A 27,515-nucleotide genomic window follows, 5' to 3' on the forward strand; every position below is an offset into this window, starting at 1 on the left:
AGACAAAATTTATTAGGTTTTAATTATGTATTTGTAGCTATTTTTAGAGTAAAAATGAACTTATTCTTTGGTTATTCTTGAAATTCTAATATATTCAAATGATCTTTTGTAATTTTAGCACGGAAGTTTTCAAAGTAGAAAGTTAACCATATTTTTTGAGATAATATTAGTTTAAAAACAGAAAAAGTAATTAAAGCCATAAATATTAAACTGATCTTAGAAGGCAATTCAAGCCTGTCATTATTTCTCAACCTGGAGAACATAAGGATTAAATAAGGATCAGAGCTACTCACCTTCAAATCTAGGGCCTGAAAGTAAAAGCACATTTAAAGATCAGTATACTTTGACCCATATGGAGAAGATGGAAAATGATCTTAAATGGAGTATATTCCAATACTTAGGAAATTCAAGTAAATATGGTGTCACAAACCTACTCTTTTTTAGACTAAAATAAACCATTATAAGTTAGACTTTCAAAAGAAAGAGTTCTTAAGCCACATATTAACTGTGAATTCACACTGTGAATATCCCTCACTTTTTGATTTGTTCTGCTAGCTTAGTCCATGTAGGATATATAGATTGAATCTCATTAACAGAATCTTATTAATCAGCGAGTCTATTTTCATGAGCAGTATAATTTACAAGCTGAATTATAAGTTTTGAATCTTAATAAACTTCATCTAAAAAGGGCTCTAATTGGGAGCATCGGGGAATGAGGTGAAGGGGAGAGGAAGAGGAAATAAATATCACTCTTGAATATACATATATTCTGTTCTTTCTTGTTTCCATATTCCAGTACTTTAATTCTGTCTGCCCTCCTGCTGCTGTTTACTGCATAAAAGTCACTTATCCTATTGCTTTCACTCTTCCAGTTGCACCTTTTGGGTAGTATATTGTGAATGCAATGATCCAACAGGCTGAAGCAGCCTCCTGCTTAGAACTAGAATTGCTCGTAATATTTAACATTGCTGTAAGTTTAGGTTTCTTTTGGAAGAGAGTTGATTAGGGAAAATGTCTGCTAATATGAAAGAATATTCTACTACAATCAAATCAAGAGGTATGCCTGCTTGGTTTAGTTTAGTCTCTTTTTTGTATAGAAGAATATTTTAATAGGGGGAAAAAAAAAAAGGATATATATATATATATTTTAACAGGGTAATAAGAAATTTCTTTCCTAAATGAGCTAGACCAGCCAACCTCCATATTCAGTGAGGCACAGGGTCAGGATGAAATAAAACAGGTATTTTCTGCCATAGAATATTCTGTGAAGGTTTACCATTCAGTGGTAGATAAATAATATTGAAAGACCTTCTGGAAGGTACAAAATGAAAGGGAAGGGGCAGAGAGGATGATTTAATATTTAATAAAGTGGTTTTAATGATTTTTTTCTCCTCTCTATATTTATCCCATGTACAAAAAGATTAAGCATCTAACCCCAGGTTTTTGTTTTTGTTTTTGTTTTTGCTTCTGAAAAAAATTAAATTAAATAGAAGTATTTTGTAAATTTTGCTATACCAGATGAGCAGCATTTTGTCTCTTGGTGCAGTTCTAGGAAAACAATTCCCAAGAAACAAAGAGAAAATTACACCTTAATCTCCCTGCAAAGCACATCCCAAACTTCCTTTTCCTTCAAGGCTTACACAACTACTGTGAAAAGGGATTAAGTCTGACTTGTCTGAAGGAGGTCCACTGGTTTGGTAAAGCCTTCCAACCCTGAAGAGTGCATTTTCAAATTTATTTACTGGTGTTAAAAATAATAATTAAAAAAAAAAAAAGAATAAATAGGAGTAAGTGAACTGTTTCAAAGTACATCCTTTGGCGAAACCCAGATCTGTAGGTTGTATAAATCATCCAAGCTTTGCTGACTTCAGAGGAGTGTACTAATGCACTCAGGGAGGATCAGATCAAAAAGTTGCATTCCTGAATACCTGTTTTAATTGCTAATTTTTACGTTCTCTTCTGTTCTTCAGAGACACTGGTATATTTACTCAAACTCAGGTTCACGATGCCAAAAAAATATATACATCCCAGAGGAGAGTACGCAGAATATGCCTTTTCAATTTTCGTGTTTGTGTAATAACTTAAGAACCATTGTCAATTTGTTGTCCTTTGCAAGCTTTACAGCTAACAACTAATCAGATGCAGTGTTTAGACATGATAAGGAGGGTTTACAGTCTTTAACTTGCAATGCAAATGCATTTCCAATAAGAAAGTGCTCTTTTTTTCCCTGTAATAAACATCATCCTTGACTATCCCTGTGCCTTGAATGATCATGCTAATGAGCACCACACTGCAGGTAAAAGAGAGACAGAGATAAAATGAGCATGGTTACATAGTGCCTTCTGAAAAAAATAAAAAGAAGAAGAAAAAAAAAAGGAAAGATAATGCGCTCATATCTTAAACAGACACATTTCATGATCTGTGAAACTACAACATGAACTCCTACCACTGAGAGATGATTAAACTATTACACTCTAATCAACACATTATACCAGCCATTCGTGAAGATTAACAGCTAGTACTATAGTGCTGGGAGACATAGAAAGTGATGATATTAAAACATGATACTTGATACAACATATGATAAGATTTCAGTACTTTCTAATTTATTTTTTCATTGGTAGATATCAAGTGCATATGTAATACAATTTTTCTTACTACTCATTTCAAATACTGAGAAAAATATAATATACAGTGACTGATCAAACAAGTTTACTTAACTTTCCATTTATAGATGGTCACGTTTATTTTTCACCTTCCCCTTCTGCAAGCTTTATCTTCCATGTGTTAGTAGTGAGTAGATTGAAATGGCATACCATGTTTCAGCAGCAAAGAATAAATGTAAAATATCACAATGGAAGTAAACATTACTGCTAGAGTCAGATGCATATCAGACACATTTAGGCTGTAATAAATACCTAAAACTACTTAGCTTGTAACTTGGATTCTCAGTGTTATTCAGTATAGGAGCAGGGCACAATGCTGAATACACTGATAAGTATTCTGTAGACAGAGCCAGCAGAGATCAGAAAAATGCAATGAGTCTCATCAAAAGATCTGACAATTCCCTGTAACAAGGAAAAAAAAAGGTGCCTGCTCTCTGTGCTGGAGGAGAGCAGGACCCATGAGTCTTTTGCTCTAAATATTTTGCATATCCTTGATATTTTGAATTACAAAACCTATACCAGACCATTCATGCATACAAGACCATAGCAGACTTCTGTTTTTGGCTTCAATTGAAGCCAAGTGGTTTTTTGGAACTCTTCCAGAATATCAAAATGTTCTGTGTGGCTGTGTTTCTTAAGATCCTTCTTGGAGTATCTTTGGAAGCATCTTGGAAGTCAATGCAATTTTCCCAGCTGGGGAACCCAAAGCACTGGGTTAATAACGGTAGCATAAGCAAACATCTGACTGTGCAGTGTAAAGCTTGCGTAGCATGTCACATAGTATCAACGCACTTTCTTCTCCCTTTCTTCTGTTGCATAAATGGAACGAATCCAATTATTGTTCCTATTTTTTTTTCTTTTAAATAAGAGCTACTGTTTACCCTATCAATACAAAAGTGATTCTCTCTAGTCTGTATGGGATTAGAAACACAGCAATTTTCTCCTCACAGCCCAAGGCACGCTCTGTGTAAAGTCTGGGAACGATCTTCGCTTCTGCTATGAGCATAACACTCATAGGAGGGTGCAAAAGTATTGCTCATTCCAACTTCTTATGGAGATCTGCTTGTGGGCCTCCTTACTACCCTGGCATCCCCCTGCTTCAGAAATGCTCCTTGTGCAGCATGCCTTGCTGTGCTTCTCCTCTGGTGCAACTTCAGGCCATTTCTTCTAGTCCTATTGCCTGTTGGTTGGGAGATGAGAATGACCTCTCCCTAGCTACATTTTAGGTAGTTACAGGGAGCAATGAGGTCTCCCCTGAGCCTCTTTTTCTCTGATATGAATAATCCCAGCTCTCTCAGCAGTTCCCCATTGGGCTTGTGCTCCAAACCATTCAAAACTTTGTTGCCCTTCTCTGGACACACTCCAGGGCTTCAATGTCTCGTAGAGAGGGGCCCAAAACTGAAAACAGCATTTGAGGTGAAGCCTCACCAGTGCCAGGCACAGAGGGATGTTCACCTCCCTAGTCCTGCTGGCAGCGCTATTTCTGATATAGGATGGGATGGTGTTGGCATTCTTGACCACTTGAGCACACTGATGACTCAGATTCAACACATATTCCCAGGTCCATTGCTGCCAGCTGGCTTTCCAGTCAAATTACAACATAAAGTTTCAGGAAATATATATTCTTTTTTAATTGTTGATTGTATAGTCTAATCCAATCTTAAATTCTCTTTTTTTTTTTTTTCCTTCTTCTAAATAAGCATTCAAATGTGCAAAAAAAAAAAAGATATTATTGAACAAAAGCAGTCTGAAAATACCTGAAAAATTGTTCTGCCTGGCCAGTTTAAGAGTTCCTTATTCAGTGGCATACTATTTGAGATGGGTTTATGGATAAGAATTTGGACTGTAGCATTTTTTCCATTTATCAAAGCCCAGGAAAAGACTATCTGTAGGAGAAAATCACTTTGTATATCATATCATTATGTCAAAATGTACCACTAGATAGCAATTGAAATGGGCTATTTTATCATTTCTCTAAATGACACTTTAATGATACATTTTCTTCCTTATTTATCCAAGAATAATAATAAAAAAGTCTTTGACAATCTTTATAGTGAATAAAATGTTGTGTGTTCATTAGCTTGATTGACAGCATTTCCAACACTTAAGCCTTGTCTGTAAAATCTATGCAGTTGTCATTTATACATATCTTCTTTTTCTATAGAGCTTAACTTGTACTAAAGGTATTAAAATTCTGCCATTGCAGTCTTGAATTGTATAATACTTCACAACCAAAAGCTGTTACACTTTTCAACTAACAAAACGTGATAATAGATTTATGGCAAATTGTCGAAAATTTACTAGTCCTTTACAAATGCACGTGATGGTACATCCAGTCTTACACACCAGTTCAAATGAGAGCGATTCATACAAATCTGCTCAAGTGAATTCATGCTCTGTGTAGCTTTGATTTATGATGATAGCTACTTTTAAAAGACCACGAATCTTCACAAACCACTGCTACTTTGGGAAGCCATTTATCTTCTTGAACCATAACAGTAGGATCAGTGGATTCACAACACTGCAGTGAGGGAAGCTGTCTCTCCCTATCTCTGCTACTCTAACAATGTTTTATCTCTGTGACCTCCTGCATAGTTCAGATTTATTTTATTTACTTCATGTGTTGAGTGCGCTTGAGTACTGCTGAATTATGTTTCTCCCTTTTTTTAAAAATTATTCTTTTACAGTAACCCTGCACTATACATTTCTGTGAAAACTCAGAAGGATGGGGAAGGGCCCATCCTCACCCCCCACAGCCATGTAGGCCCTTCTGATATCTCCAGCTCACTTGTGGCAGTATTGGCGCTCACATGAATGAGTAACAAGAGATAACAATCCAAGCTGAGCCAAATGAACTTTAGCAATTTCTCCTCAATATTCTGTAACATTTTGTAGATAACTCTTCATCTCCGCTATATCTCAACTGTCTTTTATGTTTAGATTGCCAGTTCTTTAGAGAAGAGCCTCTCTCTTATTACATTTTTATAGAGCAATACTTTGCCCAGTAGGCTGCAAATTTAATTGTTGCCATGTAATACAAATACTAATCTTACATTTTCTTGTAGATCAGGCAACTACATCCTGCTTGGAGTCCATAATTATAACTGCAATTAGTGTGAGAAGCAAGACTTATCTGACAGGAACAGTCTCATAAGTCCCAACAGTCCATCACATTTTTTTTATAAAACAGGAATATATGTGAAAAAAAATCGACTCTAACAATATGACCATGGTAATATCATTACTTTCCCATAATAATGCTTTTAATTGTAACCAGGGCATAAAATATTACAGCAAGTCAAATACCAGTGTCAGCTGTAAATTGAAACCTCAAACCACAAAGCTGGTAGTTTGAAAGAATAAAAAGCAATAGGGTCTACAGTTCAAACTGCTGGATGTGGTTGCTGTTCAAGGAAATGCTACCTCAGTATTGTGTAGATATTATTAAAGAAATTTATAAAAGATATGTGCTTTTTAAAATAGACCTGGAGAAAACAAAGTACTAAAACAAACAGCTGTGTTTCAAGAAATCTATCTTTGAAAATAATAGAGTTGAAGGAAACCTAAGATTGCAGCTTAAAATCACCTTATTTCTTCATAGAAAATATAATAAAAGTGAACTTTACTTTCTTTTCTTTCTTATACAGATATTTTTTCCATCTAGGATAATTCATTCTGCACTCCCCATAATTAAAGCACTTGTCCAAAGTAAATGAACTCTCTTTCAAACTTTCTGAAGGACAAAGAGAAGATATGCTCTGTAAATACAGACTGTATATGAAGGAGGAGAGGAGCTCAGCGTTTAATATTGGAGAGGCCGTTTGAACAGGTACAGTCTAACTGCTTGGGAAGAGCCGGGGAAAGCAAATTTCTATGCTTCTTATAGTGGGCTAAGTTTTTTCTTTTCCTTCTTTCTTCTTCCATTTCCATTTCCATTTCCATTATTTCCATTTCCCTTTCTTTTTCCCTTTTTTCCCTGTTGGCTTTATTTATTTACATATTTGTTTATTTATTTGAAGTGAGGAGTGCTGCAAGGCCATCTTTAGAGGAACTGCCGCAGTTCCTCAAGGAGGAAAGAACTGGGCAAAATATCAATGCAGCTGAAGGTGGGATTGCTGAGCAGAGATCCTCTGATCCTTTGTTGCTATGTAATTTCTTAGGCAAAAGGAAAGCCCAGACACTCCTTTCACAGTCTCGTCTTGGTGCATATATAAAAAAGAAAATCGTGTGGAGTTAAACATGGCAGCATGAACAGAGTAAACAGAAGCGATGCCAATTTCTTATAACAATACGTGAGTTGTTTTTTATTCTCAATCTAAATGAAATCTTTTCAGAAATGAACAAAGTAGACTCCAATAGGTGTCTCTGTAAATTCCAAGGTCATTTCCTTCACCCTCTTACTTATTCTTTCAGGGGTGATTCTGAATATTGACTTCTTTCAAAAGTTCGTATTGCTGTCCTTCAGCTTGGCATTCTTTGGCATTAATTGCAAGCAATCAAGAAAAAATTCTCAATGAATGTATCCATTTTGAATCATGGATTATTTTGGAATTTATACGAACATTCTGATCATTTATTCTGTTACACAAATATTTCTGAAGCACGGGCATTCCACTTTCTATCTAATGCTACTATTATTATCAATTAGCACTGTAAATGCATATAATGCATAGGATATAATTCTCACATGTAGATTTAGGCATAATTTCTGCCACCTCAAAAGCTAATTTTATTGTTCTTGGTCTTATTGATAACTCCTACAGTTTAAAAACTGAATAAAGCAAATAGACACTAAATATGTCACAGAAGAATAGTTCAAGAAAAGAAATAAATGAAACAGAAAATATTCTTGTAAAGCACACTGAAGTAAACAACCAGCGTCAAGATTTTACAAGAGAAGATTTAAGAATCCACGAGTCAGAACAGACAACATTGCTCTGGAAGAAAAGTGAGACCACTGAGTTACATCCTTCTTAATAAAGAAAGTCCAAAGCTGCCAAGGCAGATTGGAATTCCACCAGGACTGAGTCTGTCACCAGCTCTGAAGAGAACTACATTATGTCCGGTACATAATGGACATAAGTAGAATTACATTAGATCAAGCCTTCTGCTCCTCCTTTTATTATAATATCATCACAGTGTTTAAAGCGTCTGAGAATTCAATGCGGTGTGAATCTTTAATAAATTGATTTGTCAGGTGCTGCTTTAGCAGGAGGCATATAATGCTCTTAGGTTTGATCCTGAGGCTATTATATTGCCAGGATTTGATTGGCTGCACCTTCATGTTTGGAATCAAAGAGGAACAATTTAGATACTAGCTCTCTGAAGAAATTCTGCACATCACATCTGTTCATTTTATTAAAACAGTGACACCTCCACAGGGGTGAGGTGACGAGTATTGGTCACAGAAGGAACGACAGCTTGGTCTATCTGTTCATACTATCGATTAAACTTCCTGACAATCACATAGGGAAGTTAATTACTGGGAAGCAAATTAACACCTTTGCTAGATAATAGAGAAAACAATAATTATATTAAGAACTCAGGAGGCTAAATTTTCTTGGCCTTGAGCCCGAAGCTATGAACACCATTTAGGAAAAAAACAACACTGCTCTACTGCTCTGGGGTAAATAGTTTGAACCGTATTGATTGAAGTCTTTATTCTCAGTGATTAAAAAACACCTTCACTTGCCAGTGAGATTTTTTCAGACATTTCACAAGGAATCTTTCAATTAAGATTTCACATGAGACTCACTTTGTATCACTGCTGGTCTATTCTTGTCAACAGAGAGGCAGACTATGTTACTCGCATGATCTGTGCAATTACACCTTAAAAGTGCCTTGAAAAACAAAATTACAAGGTCCACTCGATAGATACTCTTTACTGAATTAAAAAAAAAAAAAAGAGGTTTCTGAGTATGACTAAATCTGTTGCTTTTATAAACAGAAGAAACCATTCAGCATTCAGTTTTATTTTCAGGTTTAATTTTTGTAGGTTATTCTACATGCATATTAGCTAAAATACTGAAACTGGAAAAGCAGTAATGTATTGCCAGTCCACAGCAAGAGAAAACTTTGAATGCAAATTGTCTTCAAATAGCAGTGAAAGATTCTAAATTTACATTCTGTCTGCAATGTAAAATCAAACCTACACAGCTCAAAATATTCTTTATGAACTAGAATCTCAACAGAGAGCCTGAAAGCTAGTCTTGGAAGTTTTCTTTATTATAATAGCAAGAGATTTCTTCTGATCAGAATGTATATATAGCAACCTCTATGGTTGACATGACATACCTAAATAAAACTCAAATTTATCTTCTTCCCTTGTGCTCATATTTAGTAATTTGGAACAGGTGTAAAAGAGACACTTCACACCTCAATTATGTTTTAAAATGTTTATCTTAGGACACAGATTCTCTCTCTCTTTTATAATTTTTTTTTTTTTAATTGAAAGAACAATTATGGTAAGCTGTGATGAATTCACCACCATGGTGAATTTACATAGTGATTAATTTGTAGTCTGTTACAAACTTAAAGCATCATTGTGGTAGTTTCCACATGAGTTACTGTGGGCTTTGTTTGGATCTTAGGGCTGCTATTAAAACTGGTAATAAGAGAGATAGGCCAGAAACCAGGCAGAACTATACACGATGTAGTAAAAACTGCAGGCTTGGCTGCTGAGAAAAATTACTTTTTTTTTACTTGCCAGCTAGATTACTTTGATTTGAAGATAGCAAAAGGAGTCGCAGAATGCCCATTTTTCTAAAATGGTTTTAGTATGAACTTGTGCCACAAGAATAGCAAAAAACAGTGGCTTACTGGGATGGCAAACAAAATTATATCAGAATTTTCTGATTAAATAAGGAGATTGCTAAACATCAGTCTAAATTCACACTTTCTAGAGTCATCCATCAGAAAGAATCTGACACACTACAATCAGAGTTAAAGTGCTTGTCAATGGAGGGAAAATGAAAGAGTGAACATTACTGAAACTGGTTGTATTCCTTAATGCACTACTGGGAGATGTTAGTATAGTTCAAAATCAAGATGATTTCACAATTTCAGCTGACAAGATTTTATGAAAAAAAAAGGAAAGAAAATAAAATGCAAACTTATTTTCTCAAGATTTACTTTGTTTTATAGTGGGATTTACCTTTCTTTTCATGAAGATTTGGATTTGTCATTGGCTCTCGTCATAATGCATTCTGTCAACCAGATGTCTAAGATTTCCATCTTCAACACTACGTGCTCAGATTTAACTTCATAATTTGTTTAACTGGCTGTTTATTTCAGACTGTTTAAACAGTCTGTTTTATTCCAATATATATACATATATATTTTTAGCACATTAACTAATTTTGATGGCTCTGGCTACTTCAGCTATTTTTCACATTTTTATTCAAAATGACTGAAAGTAAAAAATTCAGTAGGTGTATGACATCTAAGAGTATCTCTGTCCAAGAATAATGACTCTGAAATTATTTTTCTTGAGAAACAGTAAGATATGTGTATACATTTTGAGATCAGTCATGATTATTTGCTATGGATGTATTTACTGTATGATTTTCATACATAGTCCTGGATTTTGTTAGCAATCATAAAATAAAAATAATGGGACAAATCAGTGGAAAATTCTTAAGGATAACTGAGTGTGAATTGAATTCTCTTCTGAGCATCTGCACTTCCACACCAATGCAAACTGTAAATTCTATCTTGATTTTATCACATGACAGTATTTTACAATTCCTCACAGGTTCGGTGTTGAAAATCACCTTCATTCCATCTTCTGTTCTTCCCAAGAAGCAGTAGAACAATTTCAAAGCCTGGAGTCAGCACACAGTGCTATTTTGTAAAGAGGTGGAGCACAGCCACAAATGGCCAGTCAAGCTCTTAAGAAATCTTACCTCTACTGACTCAGATGCCTATAGAGCAAGACTACCATCAATCTCAAATGGAATGCATCAATTGAAAGGTACTGAATGAATGAATTCAAATTCTCTCTTTTAGTAGTACACAGTAAAAACGTTGATCAAGTTTGCATAGAGTTTCAATTAACTAAATTCTAGTTTAGGATCAGAGTGAGACTAACTCTTCACTTTCTCAAATATAATTTATTGGCTCTGTGCTGATGAGTTTTATAAAATTAGATTTGCAGATCTGTGGGGAAAAAGAAGGAAAGAGTCTTTCCTTTTTCAAAGTTAACATGTACAGTATGTTTAGATTTCTTATGGAAAAAAAATGATCTGAATGAGAAGAAAGAGTTCTGAAAGTATTGCATCAAACTATAGTGGTTGCTATGATATTTTGCATTTCTATGATATTTTGCAATTTTGAAGGTGGAGATAAAAAATTAATGACACTTTTAAATGGATAATTCATGGCAGAACATGGTGCAGATGATGTATCCTATTATTTTGTGTAGATTTTATATAAAACTAATTACATAAGATGAAAATGCTAACCCAAGAAAGAATGAGACGTCTGAACTTCTTCTGCAGAGTTACTGACTTTTAATTCAGTAATAAGCTTATCACCTCCTCTATTAGAATGTACTTTTTTCAACTATTTAAATCCAATTATATTATATAAGGGATGTGGAGAATGTCATTAATTCAAATAAAAGGAAAACTGTAATAAAACTGAGGAAACAGGAGTGTAAAGTCTCAAAAGTAATCTATACTGATGCAACAAAAAAAAAACCTTTGATTACTTTGAAGGTAGTGCTATACATTAACTAAGGATTTAGATTTAATTTATAGGTGGAAAATATGGATTTCTTTTTCAGATTGTTTTAAATCAGTACATGTAAAGGTTAGCTAATGCTTAATAGCATCTGAAAATCTGTTTTGTGAAGTCTGTTTTTTAAAGTTTTTGGTTAGTTGAAGGATACATTCCAAAACATTTACAGTATAACTTTTGATGCTTAATTATGCCTGTGAAAATACACGGCTTGTAGCATAAAGAATTTTTGTGTTCAGTGGGCCAAGTTTTTCAAGGCTCTAGATGGCTCTATTTCTGATCTGTTTAAACTGATGCTTAACATTTAAGTACATAATTCAAATCTATGAAGCTAGTGCACTACAACTGATTAAATTAAGCACATATTTCAGTACTTCCCTGAATCTGCTGAAGTCCAACTATGACAATAAGATTCTGTCCAATGTGTTGCAGGGATACTATTTTCTTCCACAGTATTTTGTGTTTGTACTGAATGCTTGAAAGAATAAATTTTCAACTTCGAAGCATATTACTTTGAAAATATGCTTCAAAATATTTGTTGCACATCTCCTTATCCAAAGCCTTTCAAGGAATTATTCCAAAAAAGATTTTCTTACCTTTGAGGGGAAAAAAAAAATAAAAAATAAACTGGAGTACTTGGGAAATATATGTCAACTAGGGAGAAAGCTATCATTTCGTATGAGATGTGTGAATCCTTGGAATGAAGATTTTACTTCAGGTATTTTTCAGGAATTCTCATAAATGTTACTGATTTAAAAAATATATATATATCAAAAATAAACTTTTGCCATCTTCTATGACTTGAGCAACTCCCATCATCCATGTCACATTAATGGTGTTGTTTGTTTTTTTTTACTTTAAATAGAATGAGAGGAAGTCAAACTACTACAGATTTCTTTTGGCAAATCACCTTAAAATAAAATTACTGTAATTTAAATTGTTTAAGTGAAGTGGTTAGATTTCCAAAGGAATTCAGCATTCCACACTGGAATTTTGGTACAGACAATGCGTGATCGTGTCATTGTTATCAGAATCCAGAGCCTGTGCATGGGTATTCATGCTTCCAGGCAATTTAGACCAGTGAGTCCTAATTTCTATAAAAAGTTTAGTTGCTAGTTAGAGGTTGACAGGGTTGCGTGTTAGAATTTGCTTTTTTACATTGCTAAGCCTTGCCAAAAAGGTCCCCAAAACTTCCAAAACCAGTGAACATGTTCACTGATGGAATCATCACCATCAGTGTAATCACAAGTGTTTAACTCTTATCCCATCCTACATTCTTTAAGAAATTGAGAATTCCCTAAGGAATCTTTTGACACTTTTTATCCTGTGAAACTAATTAGGATTTGAGTGCTTGGGTCAAACTTTCTTCCAGAATGGGAAAGATAAATTTTACTGAGAAAGTGGAGTAGAAGAGGAAGTTAGGTATGTACATGCTCCTAATACAAAGAGTAAAACAGATAGAGATACAGGACAAGTGGCAAAGTAAAAAGAGCAATTTCAAGATTGAAAAGGGATTGGGAGGTGGGCAATGGAGCTTCAGGCATAAGTGAGGATTGCAGCCCTCCAACCTGACTAACATAACTGGGCTTGATGTTCTGGGATCTCACTGAAACTGATATCTGATAAGAGGTCAAGCAGAGATTATCTAGATGTCCTTTTAATCTACCAGTTCTTGTGAAAAGCTGCTTTCATGCAGATAGAGGATAAAAGAAACTCTCGTTCCATTAGAGGTGATATTTTTACGGTCAAGTGTGAGATGATATGGTGTAAGAACACAGATTCTTGGAATAATGTTTTCAAAGTACTTCGTTAACCATTAGTTCAGCCAAAGGCCTTGAAAAACTAATGAAATCTGTTAATAAATGTTGAACAGCTTTAGGATAGATTTTCAATAAGGAAACAGCTGCTTATCTTGAAAAGGTGGTACCTAAGTCTGAAGGCCAGAAGATACGATAAGGAATAAGCAGATGGCTCATAGTAAACAGTTTAAAGTAGCTCTTGTCATTTCCTTGAGAAAACTTGAAGCATACCTCAATATTACAAAATTAGATGAAACTTACTGAGGTAATAGTGATCAAGTATGTATTTCTGGAGGATAAGTAGAGACATGAAAAAAACAGCAAAATTTATTAAGTTAACTAACATAATGCTTTATGTTCTCTAAAACGAGGTTTCAGTTGTTAAAAGATGCCAGAAGAAATAATAAAAGAAATAAAATCTGCAAATCTGCATGTAACAATGACCAATCCTGAACAGGAAGTGTTTTTGGTTATCTAATCTCTATTGTTCGTAATCATTACCAGCAAACCCATAATGCAGACCTCAGTCATTGCATAAGAAAAACAGGAAGAAATCTTTCATATAATAACCTTTCATATAATGCTTTCATATCAACCAATTTTGAATTAATCTTATGTATACATAGACAAGTCATACCAAACTGTTACCTTTATTCAGTTGTAACTGTAGTGTATAGAATTTTTTAACTGTTTTTAGCTATCTAGACACAATTTCCTTTTGTATCTCCTGATTTAAACGGCAATGTAGTATTTGGAAGAGAGCAGTAAACCCTAAAAAAATTGATTTTGTGTTTTTGTTCCTCTCTTTCTTCCTTTCTTCCTTTCTTTCATTCTTCATTCTTCCTTTCTTTCTCTCCTTCCATCCATCTTTTCTTCTTTATTTCTTTTCCTTCCTTCCTTCCTTCCTTCCTTCCTTCCTTCCTTCCTTCCTTCCTTTCTTTCTGTCTTTCTTTCTTTCTTTCTTTCTTTCAGTTCAAGTGGAGAGTTTCAAGCACAGATTAAATGTAGACACCTCTTAATTTTAAATGAGATTTAGGTACTAAAAAGCTACCATTTCTCACTTCTAAAAATCTGCTCCTATTGTTGTTTTATCTTGAACAGACGGAAGAAAAGATAACACTGACTATGAATAAGCAATTTTAAATGGAATATTTACTTCCTCTTCAGGCTAAATTCTGTGGATAGATAATGTGCAAGATCACAAGTGAACTCAGTAAGTTTTATAGCTTTTTATATGGGGACAAAATTTTTCTCTATTCAAGTAACTATTTTGCTGTATTTAAAGTACGGAAGGATTAGGATGGCAGGATGATTAGAAAATGAATACACTTATGTGTTTAACTGTTTGTGAATCTGGAGGTCATAAGATTCAGTGCATGGAGGTCGTTCATTCTACAGCAGTTTGTAGTAGGTTATGTGGGCCAGTAGTTAGTGCACTGGATTACCCTGTACTTAACACTAATTCCTAGACAGCGCTTCTCTGTCAGTTTGCAAAGCAATAAATGATAGCATTACTCCAGAAATGCATGAAGGTGTTAAAATAGTCACTGAAAAAATGTTGGGTTAATATTCACAGAGTGAAATAAAATTTAATTCTTTTATAATCAGCGAAATGTGTGATCCTCCAAGCAGAAATATTCTCCCAAGAGAAAATTCTGGTATCTTCATATTGTCATATAAGAGTAAGTCTAAGAGTTGGAAAAGGACCTGAGATCTTCAAAAGCACTTTCAATAGAAGTTAAAGTAACTGTAAAATGTACCAGATATAGGGACTTTTGAAATTCTTGAATTAAGAAATTAATCTTTAACAGCACCACAAATGTAAATAAATGAATGTACATGGATAATGTACTGTTCACAGTTAAGTATTGCACGGATATTTCTTCTTCTCACCTGTATTCTTCCCATGATCAGAGAAGTCATTTCCCCCTCTCTGCCATTTATTCATTCTCTACTTCCCATACAACTTAATTCAAATAGCATTTTCTGCTTTTTCTGTACTTTTTCTCACTCATTTCTCTTTTTCTTCCCTATTTTTCCAACGTCTGCTGAGCTCTCCTTACTTTTCCCACCATCTGGTTAGGCAGCTGTTACTGATATTACTGAATGAAAACAGTTGTTCAGAAGCTGATTTTACCTGAGGATCCCTATGGAACAGAAAGTTCTGATGATCAGGACAGGTGAAATGATGCGTGAAACAAATCACAGTGGTTTAGAGAAAACTGATGTGGCACAGAAGTGCTGTACAGGCAACATGGATAGGCCCAGTTGAAGCAGAAATCATATAAAGAAACAAGTTACCAACTACAGTGGGTTGAACTGTTAACTCATTGGTAAATCAAGGGCAAGCTGTGCCCAACTTATCAGGTTCACAGCATCTCTGGAGGGATGGGATGAAAAGGAGGTACAACAAAAACACCAACCCAGAACAGAGGAATGGATGTGAAATGAAGCAGCTGTTTCAGCTGCATGACAAACTAAAAAATTCAGAATACCTTTTCAAACAATATGCAGCCTGACTTTGTTTCTGGTTTGTTCTGCTTTCTGACTCCTCTAGTAGAATTCTCTCCCCTAAAGGGAGCGAGTCCTCATAGCCCTGGACTCCACGAAGTAAACCACATGAATTTTAAGCACAGCCTGCTTAGACTCTGATGTACTTACCCAGACTGGTCATCACGAGGTGAGGATAACAATTCTTATCAGAATGTTTTAATAATTAAGACTGAGGTCCAAGATGTATTTAAGAATATGTTTAGATCTATTAACCATTCTGAAGACTTCAGATGTAGTCTGTTGTATAAATAGGTTTTATAAGATACAGTCAAACAGACAAAAATCTTATAAAACATCTCACCGGATTCTTCAAATTCACTGTTATATGCATTCCAAGTTTCACTTATGCGGAGCAGGTTTTCTTCCATGGCTTGAATGTCCATGTAGGGACAATTGCACTCAGGGAATTTGGGACCACACTGACACCAGCAATCATTGTCCTTGCAGATGAACTCTCCCTCTGAATTGCAGGCAATATAGCTCAGAGCTGCCTGGACAAAATGTTCTTGCAGGTACTCAGGCAGGATGACCTGAAGACCTTAAGGAAATAGAATAAGTATTATGTTATTAAACTCAAAAGAGTACTCAAGCCAAACAGATTCCCGTAGATACATAAGATGGTTAAAAAATAAAAAATAAGTTAAATAAGCTACAAAAAGAAAAAATACAGGAAAATTTACATGTCTTTCTGGCATTTGCACTATGTCATGAATTTACTTGCCTAAGAATTAATTTAATACATTAGGTTGCTCTGAAAGTAATGCCTCCTTGATTTCCATGGAAACCACAACAGCTACAAAAAGCACAAAACACTATTTGATAGAGCAAATTCTCAGCTACAAAACACTTTTTGAGCAGTCACCACCATTAGCAATTCATTTTCACCAGCAATGAACAAGAGCCTGCATGCTACATTCATAAAAAATGTAGCATCTGTACCAGTGGACGTGATTCACTGTTTCACAGCTGCTACCAGTTGCCAGGCAGTCCACCTTCCATTAGCCTGAACGGACAGAATTAAGAAGGTGTGAAATTCAGACTGTACAGTGGGTGTGGTTGGACATTCCAGACAAGATTGGCAGTGTGCTCCAGAGTCTTCAAACATGTATCATGTTGCAAGAGAAAGGATGTCTTTTTCTCTGGCCTCCTTGGAAGTTCCAGCTTTCAGCTTAGTCAGCATCAGAATGTAGCAGTCGGAGTTAATGAATTTCCCTGGGTTCTGATGAATCCAAAATGATCACTCCTTTCCTACCTCAAAAGACAGTGCACGTCACTTCCCACTGAGTGCTGTGTCTTGAACTTTTAATTGAATGGGGAATTCACATGTCACCACTCCATGAACTGTCATTTTAACTTCAGCTAATAATGGTGACACCAGGTCTCATCACTGCTAATGATGCAATCAAGGAATATGTCACCTTCTGCTTCATATTGGTTCAGTAGGTCCTGACAAACTTGCATACGGCGTTCTTTCTGTTCTGGGACCCAACTTTGTGATATTTCAATGCTGCCACCATGGTTTCCAACGTATTGAAACCAATCTTCACCTTCGTACAAAGTTTTTTGGACATAATTCACCAAGTTATGCAATGAGTTGATTGATGAATCACCATTTTGTGGTGTGACAGCTGTGCTTTACTGTTCAGAGCATGGCTGATCTTTGACGTCACTGTCACCGTTACTGAACCACACCACCCACCGCTCACTGTGCTCACATCCACTGTTTGGTCTCCATCAACGCTCAGCAAGCATCAATGAATGTCAACAGCTGCCATTTTTTCTGCATGAGAAATTCAGTTCTACACGTGTGATTCCTATGCATTTCCATGTCTGACCCCTGTCAGACTCCTCTGCTGCCACCTGTTTCACAGCCACAAAATAAAACAGAATGTTGGTGGGAAGGTTCAGCCTCTACTGCTACACCACCAACTTTGGTCTCTGACACTGTGGACCAACATAATAAAATAGGAGGCATTACTTTTGGAGCACCCATCATTTATCTTACACTTCTGTCTTAGTATGGAACATTCATTCCAATAGCTACTAACCTAAATTCCTCGGATCATATACAAGTGTATTTCTTTCTGGGGGGATTGTCAAAACCAGAAATAATGGATTACATCAACTTCTCCTTGATAGGAGACTGAATGAAGAGCCTCATCTGTAAGAAGTTTTCACTATGGAAACTTGCAGATAAATTACAGTCCTTATACTAGAAGCTAATATAAATTTTGAGAGTGTTAAAGGGAAATCTGCTTTGAAGACAGCAACAGTGGAAGTAAGGAAGCTGTACAAGCAGAAAAAAGATCTGGAGGTAAACATTGGATTTATTTTCCATGTTAGCTTTGACACAAGTAGATATACCTGAAATACAGATATGTTCAAATTACTATAGTTATTTCTCCATGCTTCTGTAGACCCAGGCTAAGAAGAATTGGAAAATTGAGCTAGAAGGAATTTTAGGAAAATAAAATTAGCCATATATTTCATTTCTAAACATTGACATACAACAGCCTTTTTACCAAGTGTTTTAGAAAAATGTGTGCAATGATTCCATATGAAGTGTAACTATGTCATTTTGTGCAAAATCAAATAAAGAACGGTTTTGCTATTGATTTTTTGAGTGTATGGATTTATAAAAGTGGTTTACTCCTATTTCATCTGCCAGGACCTCAAGCAGACCTTGCAGGATGGGACCTGGTCAATCACTACAGAAAGTTCTCTGACTTCAGCATGCATCAGAACCAGCTAAAACCAGCTGTTTTCAAATAGATGCCTCCTCTCCTAAGGGATTTCAAATTGCTATGGGACAGTCTGCGGGATATTCTGGGTAAGTATACAAAATCCTGAGAAAAAGAATTAATTCACTCAAAGAATTCATTTCTATGAAAGATTTAACATAGAGAAGGGAAGGATATTTGTTGATTAAAATTCTTCTCCTATATCTCAAATCCCTTTCCAAAGCGTTTTCACACTTTACCATTCCATGACATGTAGAGGTCTTGCAAAAACATATGTTGTATTGAGGTATCAGAATAAAAAATTTAGAATATTTTTGACCAGAAGTTTATTCATCTGAAAACAACTGACCATTCTTAATATGATTTCAATGATAGGAATGTGTAATTTTATATAGAAACTTTTTAAATTACCTGTAACTGTTAGTTCTTTGGCTATAACAGATAGGAAAAAAAAAGCCCATGAACAAAACCAACCAGTGAAGTACACTGTAAATTTTGATCTGTTAGTTGTGATTACACTGAAGCAAATATAATCTCTCTGGAAAAAGTGGAGTTTATTTCTCAGTATATTGGTTATTTGTGAGATATGTTTCTCTTACACAAGCACTTGAACAATTTCATAGAGATTTATTCCTAAATATTAGGTAAATAAAAATATATCTGTAACAGTAATTTTATAATCTTTCCAGATAGAAAGCCATATTATAGATGCATGACAATATTATTAAAAGCTGGTCTGTTTGTGCCTTTCTCTGCCTTATATCAAAACGTGTAAAACTCCTGCTACTGTAGTATACTTTTTCAATGTACAAATGTATTTCTGAAAAAAACTCAGAATTCTGATAGAAAAAGAATGCCCAAATATGCAGCCCTGTCTTGTTCAATTCCTATATGATGAGCATGAAACAGTTTTAGCAGGTCTGTTACTACATTTCTCATGACAATCTAATGGCATGTGTCAAACAGCTCTCTGACTGAAGCAAAAGATTAATTTCCAAATTTTAACTGGCAAACATCATGCAAATTCTGGAGACCTTTAAAAACAGTGAATGATTTATGGATACATTCTATTCACTGCATTCCAGTGAAAATGGAAAGTTCTTTTGAAAAATACGTGTATTTTCGGTGAAATCATGCCTTTTGCACACTTCCCACCTAATGGAAAGAGAGAAGAAAGGCAAAAAAAACATGGATGTACTAAACAAGGTAATCTTTCCTTAGCAGCCAGTCTTAATAATCAACAACAACTTCACGCTGTATGTCCAACTCATGTATAAACCAATATCTTATATCTCTAACTTTTACAGCTTGAAATAACTGTTTAATTAAGACCCATACTCTTCTGTCCTTGAATGTACAGTTAGGCATAAACATATAAATCATAGAGAATTTAGTCTGTTTTCACAGCAGTAATTGAAAGTTGTTCACGTTGCATTTGTGTAACTGAAAATGAACAAACAAAAATTAAGACAATTACTAGAGGCTCACTTTCAACTATGTTTAGGTGCCTAATATGCAGGTATGCACTTACTGCAATTTATTAAAAATGAATCAGAATTGATACCATTTTACACATTTTTCTAATGAGTGAGACGTCTAACCTTACAGGTTTTCTTACAAGTCCCAGAGGAGCCTTTGCACTTTGCATTACTCAAGGACTTTGCAAATCTATGCCCTGTTCCTCTGGTGAATCTGTTCATTCCAGTGGGACAATGGGTTAAAACTCAAAATGCGCGAAGCAGGCTAAGCACAGGAAATGTCATTCCTTGCTTGGTAGAACCTATTGGAATTCAGGCTTTGTGAAAGGTGAGCAAGTCATTGCTAAGTAGGGATGCAAAATGTTAACAGCATTATTCAGATTATTTTCTGATGGGTAAAGAATTTTTTTCGATTTGAAAGCCAACATGAGTTATTGACATTTCCTTCACTTTGCCTAAAATGTAGCTATTACACACACACACACACACACACACAACAAAAAAAAGAAAAGATAATGACCTTTTATGAGGAGGAAAAAAAGAAAAACAAGTAGCGTGATGAATGTCATCCTGTTCCAAAACAAATTAATGAAATTACACCTACATACCTTGCAACTGAATCTTATTTTCAGGACTCTGAACCAGAACAGAACTGACAGAATCTAGGTTGTCATAGTTACTGCAGCCAAGAGGACCAGTCCGCGTTTCTGTTACCTGATGGTAAGGGAATGGAAAAGCATTTGCTGCATTATTCAAAACAGACTGAAGAGTTCAGAAGCTCGTTTCATAAAGTTTCCCTTTAATTCAACTGCCTGTATATTTCAGATTTAATTAAGAGGAAATAGATTATTTTATACAAGAAAAGTAAGACTGCAAATGTTTCACCAGTACAACAAACTTTGGAGAGTGCTATTTCGATAGCAGGGTACCACTACCAATATTTTAGCTAATAAATGTGTGATGATGATTTATTTCTTCATACTGTGGAAATCAAAATGAATTTAACAAATACAGTTCATAAAAATGCAGATTAAGATTTTCACTGATGAAAATTGTGCACACAGAATCATGGAATCATAGAATCATAGAATCACAGAATGCCTTTATTGGAAGGGACCCCAGGGATCATCAAGTTCCAGCTCCCTTGCCACAGGCAGGGTCACCAAACTCCAGACCTGGTACCAGCCCAGTTGGGCATGGCAATTCCTTATTGAAATCATAGTAAAAAATTGACTGTTTCTGTGTAACAAAGCAAGATTTAGAAGTAAAAGCTTTTGATGAGGTGCAACATTTTCCATCTAGGAAAGATCTAACATAAGGTTGGGTCACATCCACATCCTGCCTGTTGTAATCATGGGGTGTAAACACAGGATCAAAATACAGCTATACATATCAAAACCATAACTGCCACAAATAGAGCTTTATTTTAACAGCTGAGGTTTGTGCTGGTTAGCACAAGTAGTTTGTTAAACAAGTAAATACATTATTAAGAATAATAGCATCAACAATAATAAAGACAAGTGGCCCACATAATTTATGGATTATGTGGATGGTTCTTAATTGTCTATGAAACAATTACAAAAGCAAGTTTATTTTTAAATGCTATCCTAAATGGGAAAAAAAAAAAAGGAAGCCTAATTCAGTTTCAGCAATGAGGTGCTGCCACTTTTGAAGCACTGTGTGATGCCCAGAGGGCTGGCTGGCAGCAAGGCAGTATCTAAATGATTATTTTAGCCTGTACAGGTAGCAAGATAAAATCCTAAATCCTGAAGACAGGTGGGTATACCACAATCTCACTATTATTCTTTTTTTTTCTTTAAGTGAATTGAACGCTGTTGAAAACTCATGGCTTTTGATTCTTTCTCCTTAGTATCAAGTCCAAGCAGAAAGAGGACAGTAAAAATGAAACGAAACAAGCAGAGCTGTAGCAGAAAATGTTGGCCGTGGGATATCTTTCCACTTTCCTTTTCTGCCAAAATACAACCAATTCCTCCATCATCCACCTCAACAAGCTGCTCCCAGCTACTGTGTTGGAACTTCCTTGCTCTCTTTGCTTTGCCATCCTAGATGTCTTTGACATTTACCTCTATTTGTTTATTTGTCTCTGAATAAAGGTGATTCTGTCATCTGTTACTTCAAGTATTATATTCTACGCCAAATCTCCTGGAGAATAAGCCTAAGCTGTAAGGTCAAAGAGCTCATTTCCAAAATCTGAGCCTCCACTGAGCAGTAGACATGTAACAATAACTCTTATGAACAGAAGGAATCCTTCTATTTCAATAATCTCATTTGAAAGCAATATGGAGATTTGCTAAAATAATCCATGAAAGTTCATGTTGCTTAGGATCACCTGGTGCTCTTACACCAGCACATGTGAATGGCTGCAACTGGATCACGATATCTCCACATTGCTTTGTATTTTCCAAGTCCTAACATTTTCACAAAGTAATGTGAAATCTTGGGCTATTCACTGGCACCTTTCTGTCACTTTGAACAAGTGTTCCTGGCAGTGGAAAATGAGATCCTTTGCAATGCCAGCAGCCTGCGGAGAGAACACACAGAACTGGCTTCAGCCAAATCTCTTAGCAGAGTGCCAACAGCGCAAGGAAATGAGATCAAGTCAGGATCTCTCTTTCCTGCACACATTTGGCAGTCTTCAGTATTTATACCGGGGCCAGACTTACCTTGTTTTTTGCTTAATCATCCAGAATCAGTGTAAAGATTCTTGCATGGCTATCAGATTTGGCTGGGAAATGGGCAGAATGACAACTCTGATTTACCCATAATCCTCAAGTTCCCTCCTTCTCCCAAAAACGATCTAAAATTCCTTTATAAAATCTTATTTTTTTGTTGCATACCCACCTCAAAAGAAGTCCTAATTAGTTCATATAACAACAAAGACAGGCATGTACATTAAACAAGATAAATAGCCAGAAGACAGAAAAAGAGGGATGAAGGTTGTTATGAATTTTGTCCTAGTTCTGAAAGATTATACTCAGCATATATGCATGCAATTCTATTTACAAAGATCCATATTTTTTTTTTATTTTTTATTATAATTTTCAACCATCTGTCTATAAAGCAATCCAACGTCATAAATCCTTATGAAATGGGAGACCTACAGAAACAATTCTTATTCATTCTTTTATTCTTACTGCTCTGGATATCACAAAATTAAGAAGGTTAGTGTCTGTGTAATTATGGCGTGTTATTTTGTTCATGAAGGTTTATTCTTCACTTGGATGATGCAAGACACAGGTAGTGATAACTGTCGTTTTGATTATGGGAGTGACAGCATGTGGTGCACGTAGGTGTGCACAGAAGCAGAATGGGAAAGAGTTTTTCCATAAGCTGCTTTCATTTATACTTTTTTTTTCCTAAGGACCCGTCATACAAAATCACTTAAGAGAGTTGCTCCCAAATGTGATACTTCTGTCTTGATCCAGCTGTTAATAAAATCACTGACAATTTTGCATGTTTTGTCTGTGATAGAAAGAAAACTGCAGTGATAGAAGCAACACTGGAAAGGAAATGGCACTTCTTTAATTATCTTCCAATCACAGAAGTACGGCTATATTCAGCCTCAAGATCACAGTTGAAGTGTTTTGTCTGAAGGCGTATAATAAAAAATAAGGCAAAAACAGGAGAGAGCATGGTAAAATGTAAATGCAAAGAATTTTTTAAGATGCAACCATAGTCCAGAAGTGATTGCAGATGAACAAAGAGCACTATAATCACTTGTTTCATTAGAACTAGACCCATAGTCTGTGAAGAACACTAACTCACAAAGCAAAGTACAACAGACCAAAGTTATTTAACAACCAAAAGCCCATAAGAACCAGTAAACAAAATATGTGTAAAAACATTTGACAGAAACCAAGCAGGCTATTCTCAAGTGCATTGTTTTCAAAAATTATCACAGCACAGGTTTCCCTGGGCAGCAGGGCTTTCAGTTCCCAGAAATAAACCGTAACATTTGGTATTAATGAGGAAAATGCCTACAGTTTTCAGTCAGTTAAAAACTCATAACCATGGTGATAATGACCCGATTATAAGTGCACAGAGAACATACCTCCCAGCACTTAAGCAGAGCTGAATTCTTCTGATGTCAGTGGGTAGTATTTCCCTGGGAAACTGTACTTTTTTTTTGTCCACAATAATTAAGCCCATAGAAGGCTTTCCTAATAAAAAAAGGAACACATTTCTGCAGAGATTTTGGTCCTGGTGTGTCCTTTCTATTGCACATAGCTAATACTCCTAGCTACATGCCCAGGCAGAGGCAGTGCACTGTCTTGCACAAAGGACTGTCCTCTTTACGAAGATTCTTTGAAAATGTATTTGGCTTCCAAGGAAGACAACTAAGCCAGCATAAAGGAGAATGAGACAATGCTAGGAAAATCAAAACAGAAAGCTGCATTCATATTCATATTGCCAACTTTAAACATTAAAATAGTCGTTTAGAAGAAATTCCTTGTATATATGTGACATTAGTGATGGAAGAAGTTCTCTTCTGAATGACTGGTGCAATAGAAGGCTGAACAAAGTTGTGCAGGGAGAAGAAATCCAAAGCAAATACAAAACTGGAGTGGCTTGATATTTTGGAGGATTGTCTGAGGAAGAGGAAAAACTGTACTTCTCATTCAATATAGCTAATGAACCATTAGGTAAAGCCAGATCCTGCCATTATCGTTCACACTAAGTCCTTTCCTCCATAAATCATTCAGTGGGATTAATTGCATAGTAACAGTATTTGGCAGTTCCACAAATAATAGAACTCCCTAGAGTAATTACACATTATCAGTAATCAGATGTAAGAGTCAACAGGGACACAACATCTTCCAGTAGTGCCTTAAGGGGCATGGATCATCTCATGATGGTAGGCAGATGTCTATAAAGGGTGAATCACACCTCTGGGCTACAAAACCTAGCGTATGTGTGGCCTTGATATTGAATAGAAGGGTCACAAGATGCTGTCTATCTCCCTCCACCCCTCCTGCCCCTCTGCAGACCCCTCTCCACAGCTGCAGCTCTGGTGCAGTGCTTCTCCTGTCAGGGCTCCATGGCTGCAACCTCCTGCAGGCTGCATCCACTGCTGCACCGCAGGCTGCTCCCTATCTGCAATGGAGATCTGCTCTGCGGGGTGCCCACGAGCTGCAGGGAGCTTCTGCTTTGTGCATGGAGAACCTTCTACCATCTCCTCCACGATGAAAGCCTCTGCCATGTAAGCTCAAACAACTTTTTTTTTTTCTTTCTTTCTTTTTTTTTTGCTGAAAGAAAAACACTTTTCTTTCAGCACCTTCTTTTAGCAGAGAATAATTGCTATAGTTACTCTTCTGTTGCCCTTTGTGTGTCATTGAGCATAGTAGGGCTTCCACTAATTAGTGCATAATTGAAATAACACAAATCATCTGAATGTTCCAAGTACTGACGCTTGTCGTGCTAGCAGCCAGATGAACATTTAAGAGAGGCTTAGATAAAGCGACAGAAAACACTGTCGGTTTTGGAATAATGTTTTGGGAGGGGAAGTATTTATTTATTTTAGATTTGTCAACATTCTGAAGCCGTATCTGATAGGCATATAACATTTTCTGCACATTTTCTGTTAGCATTGTCCATACTGTTAGTATAGGTCTGACTTTTTCATTCAAAGAGCCTACTAACTCAGATGACCTGGAATGTCTCTTATCTTATTTTTCTGTCAGAGACAGTGAACTTAATCTGCCAGCAAATGAAATAAATTGCACAAATTTCATTAACCAGGCAAAGTGGAATATACACATATAGATTTTTGTACAAGATGGTGATTTTCTTAAGGCTAACTATTTAGTTTCATCTGATAGGGAGCAATCATCTATCTAGTCTCTTCTCCACAACTTCAGAGAACAATTTATTATCTGTTAATTTTAGGAGGACCTATAAGAACATCAAAACAAGCCTCTTTATTACCTGCACTTTCAGCCTTACAGAGAGACGATAGGCACTCATTTTTCCTTCTAAGTAGTTTTCAGAAATGTGCAAGAGTGCAGTTCTCTTTCGGAAAAGTAATTGAACATCTTAGAAAAGATGCAATAAAAGCTGAACATTTTGTTTTAGCTTACACTTAGATAGTGCTGCTTGCCTACATCTTACTTATATGAATGCTTCTATTATTTTTTTCTCAACTTCTATTGGTTAAGGAGACCAGCTGAGCAAAATGAATAAATGAGCTCTGTATACTCTGCTAATAAGATAAAATTAGAAACAAAGAGCACAGAACAGGTTACAAATTAAAATAGCATTTCATGCATAAAAAAATCGCAAAGTATCTGCAGAACACAAAAACAAAGAAGCTGTACTGAAGCACAACCTACTTCAGAGTCCTCGCTCCTCTTCCAAACACATTACAATTTCTATACAATAGAGAACATCTCCAAAGGAATCCTGGGGCACCTACTGTAAAGGGAGACTGTTTGATTGGCCCAATTGCAAAACCCACTCAAGGACTTTCCATTATTGGCTCAGTTCCTATGTACCATGTTGAGCATACTCAGATTCTTTATTGCATCCCCATTCGTTTTTACAAAGACAGAACCACTTTGTAATTCCTAAGTCTCTCAGATATTATGAGTAATAATTGTACTGCAGTTGGATGTAAAATCATTTTCTTAAGTTGGGAAAAATGTACCCAAAAAATGCAAGTCCTTCCTCCCAGAATCAGAATACAAAGTCAGAATCTTCTATTTTGAAACCATAAGAAAAAAAAGGTCAGGATCATTGTAAAAATGATCTTTAGACAATTTTTGGACCACCTTAATGTGGCCAGCTTTAAAATTACATATGTTAAATGTACAGAAAAAAATAATGTTTATGAAATTATAAAAATATTTGCTAAAGGTTAACATTACGACTTGAAATATAAAAAGAATAAAAAGAATTAAAGCCAAAGCCCAAAAATCAGAGTGACAAGGGCAGGTTAAATAAGGTCTGGACTTTACAAAGAGATCCTACCCGTATTTAAATATTCCCATGTACGTTTAAAACTTAGTTGCTTTTTTCGGTATAATCCTTGAAAATTTACTAAATTAAGCTATCCCCAGGCTTTTTATTTCCTCTCCTTGAATGCAGTGCAACTAAGCTACTGATTTATTCTTGATGTCCGTAGCACTGCAGTTCCTAACACTGCCCCCCACATACTTTGACATCTGAAGCAGGACGATTTACATGTCCATTTTATTTTACTATGCTCCAGTCAAACCACCCCTTATGGGGCTGTCATTCCAACCTCTCAAAAGAAATCACATTACTGTCTATAATATGCATGTCTGCTGGTTTGCTCTCCGTCTGGGTCATATGTATGTTTTCAGGGATTTATTTTTAGGTTCTGTCCTTCTTGCTTCCTACTCACTCACTCCCCCTGGTAAATGGCTGTAACATTTTTGCCCTCTCATTGGTACTGGCAATTCTCAATCTACAGTTTTTTGCAAAATTACTGGTTTTATGATACACTTTATTATACATTTTCCAGCCTAACTACCAAGTTATCAATAACAACTAATGTAT

At 35.7% G+C, this 27,515-nt stretch overlaps 1 protein-coding gene across 3 annotated transcripts in view; it reads right to left on the reverse strand.

The window, feature by feature from the left end:
• BRINP3 (BMP/retinoic acid inducible neural specific 3) overlaps window positions 1-27,515 on the reverse strand; it is a 202,225-nt gene that overhangs the window by 39,209 nt on the left and 135,501 nt on the right. For all 3 annotated transcript variants that reach the window (XM_019618427.1, XM_010715542.3, XM_010715544.3), the window contains 2 exons: window positions 20,585-20,690; window positions 16,059-16,295 (listed from right to left, as the gene is read on the reverse strand). In XM_019618427.1, coding sequence (XP_019473972.1) covers window positions 16,059-16,295; window positions 20,585-20,690 — 343 coding nt within the window. The remainder of the gene's footprint in view (window positions 1-16,058; window positions 16,296-20,584; window positions 20,691-27,515) is intronic.

The sequence above is a fragment of the Meleagris gallopavo genome, chromosome 10, assembly GCF_000146605.3.
Source record: "Meleagris gallopavo isolate NT-WF06-2002-E0010 breed Aviagen turkey brand Nicholas breeding stock chromosome 10, Turkey_5.1, whole genome shotgun sequence".
Taxonomy (NCBI): domain Eukaryota; kingdom Metazoa; phylum Chordata; class Aves; order Galliformes; family Phasianidae; genus Meleagris; species Meleagris gallopavo.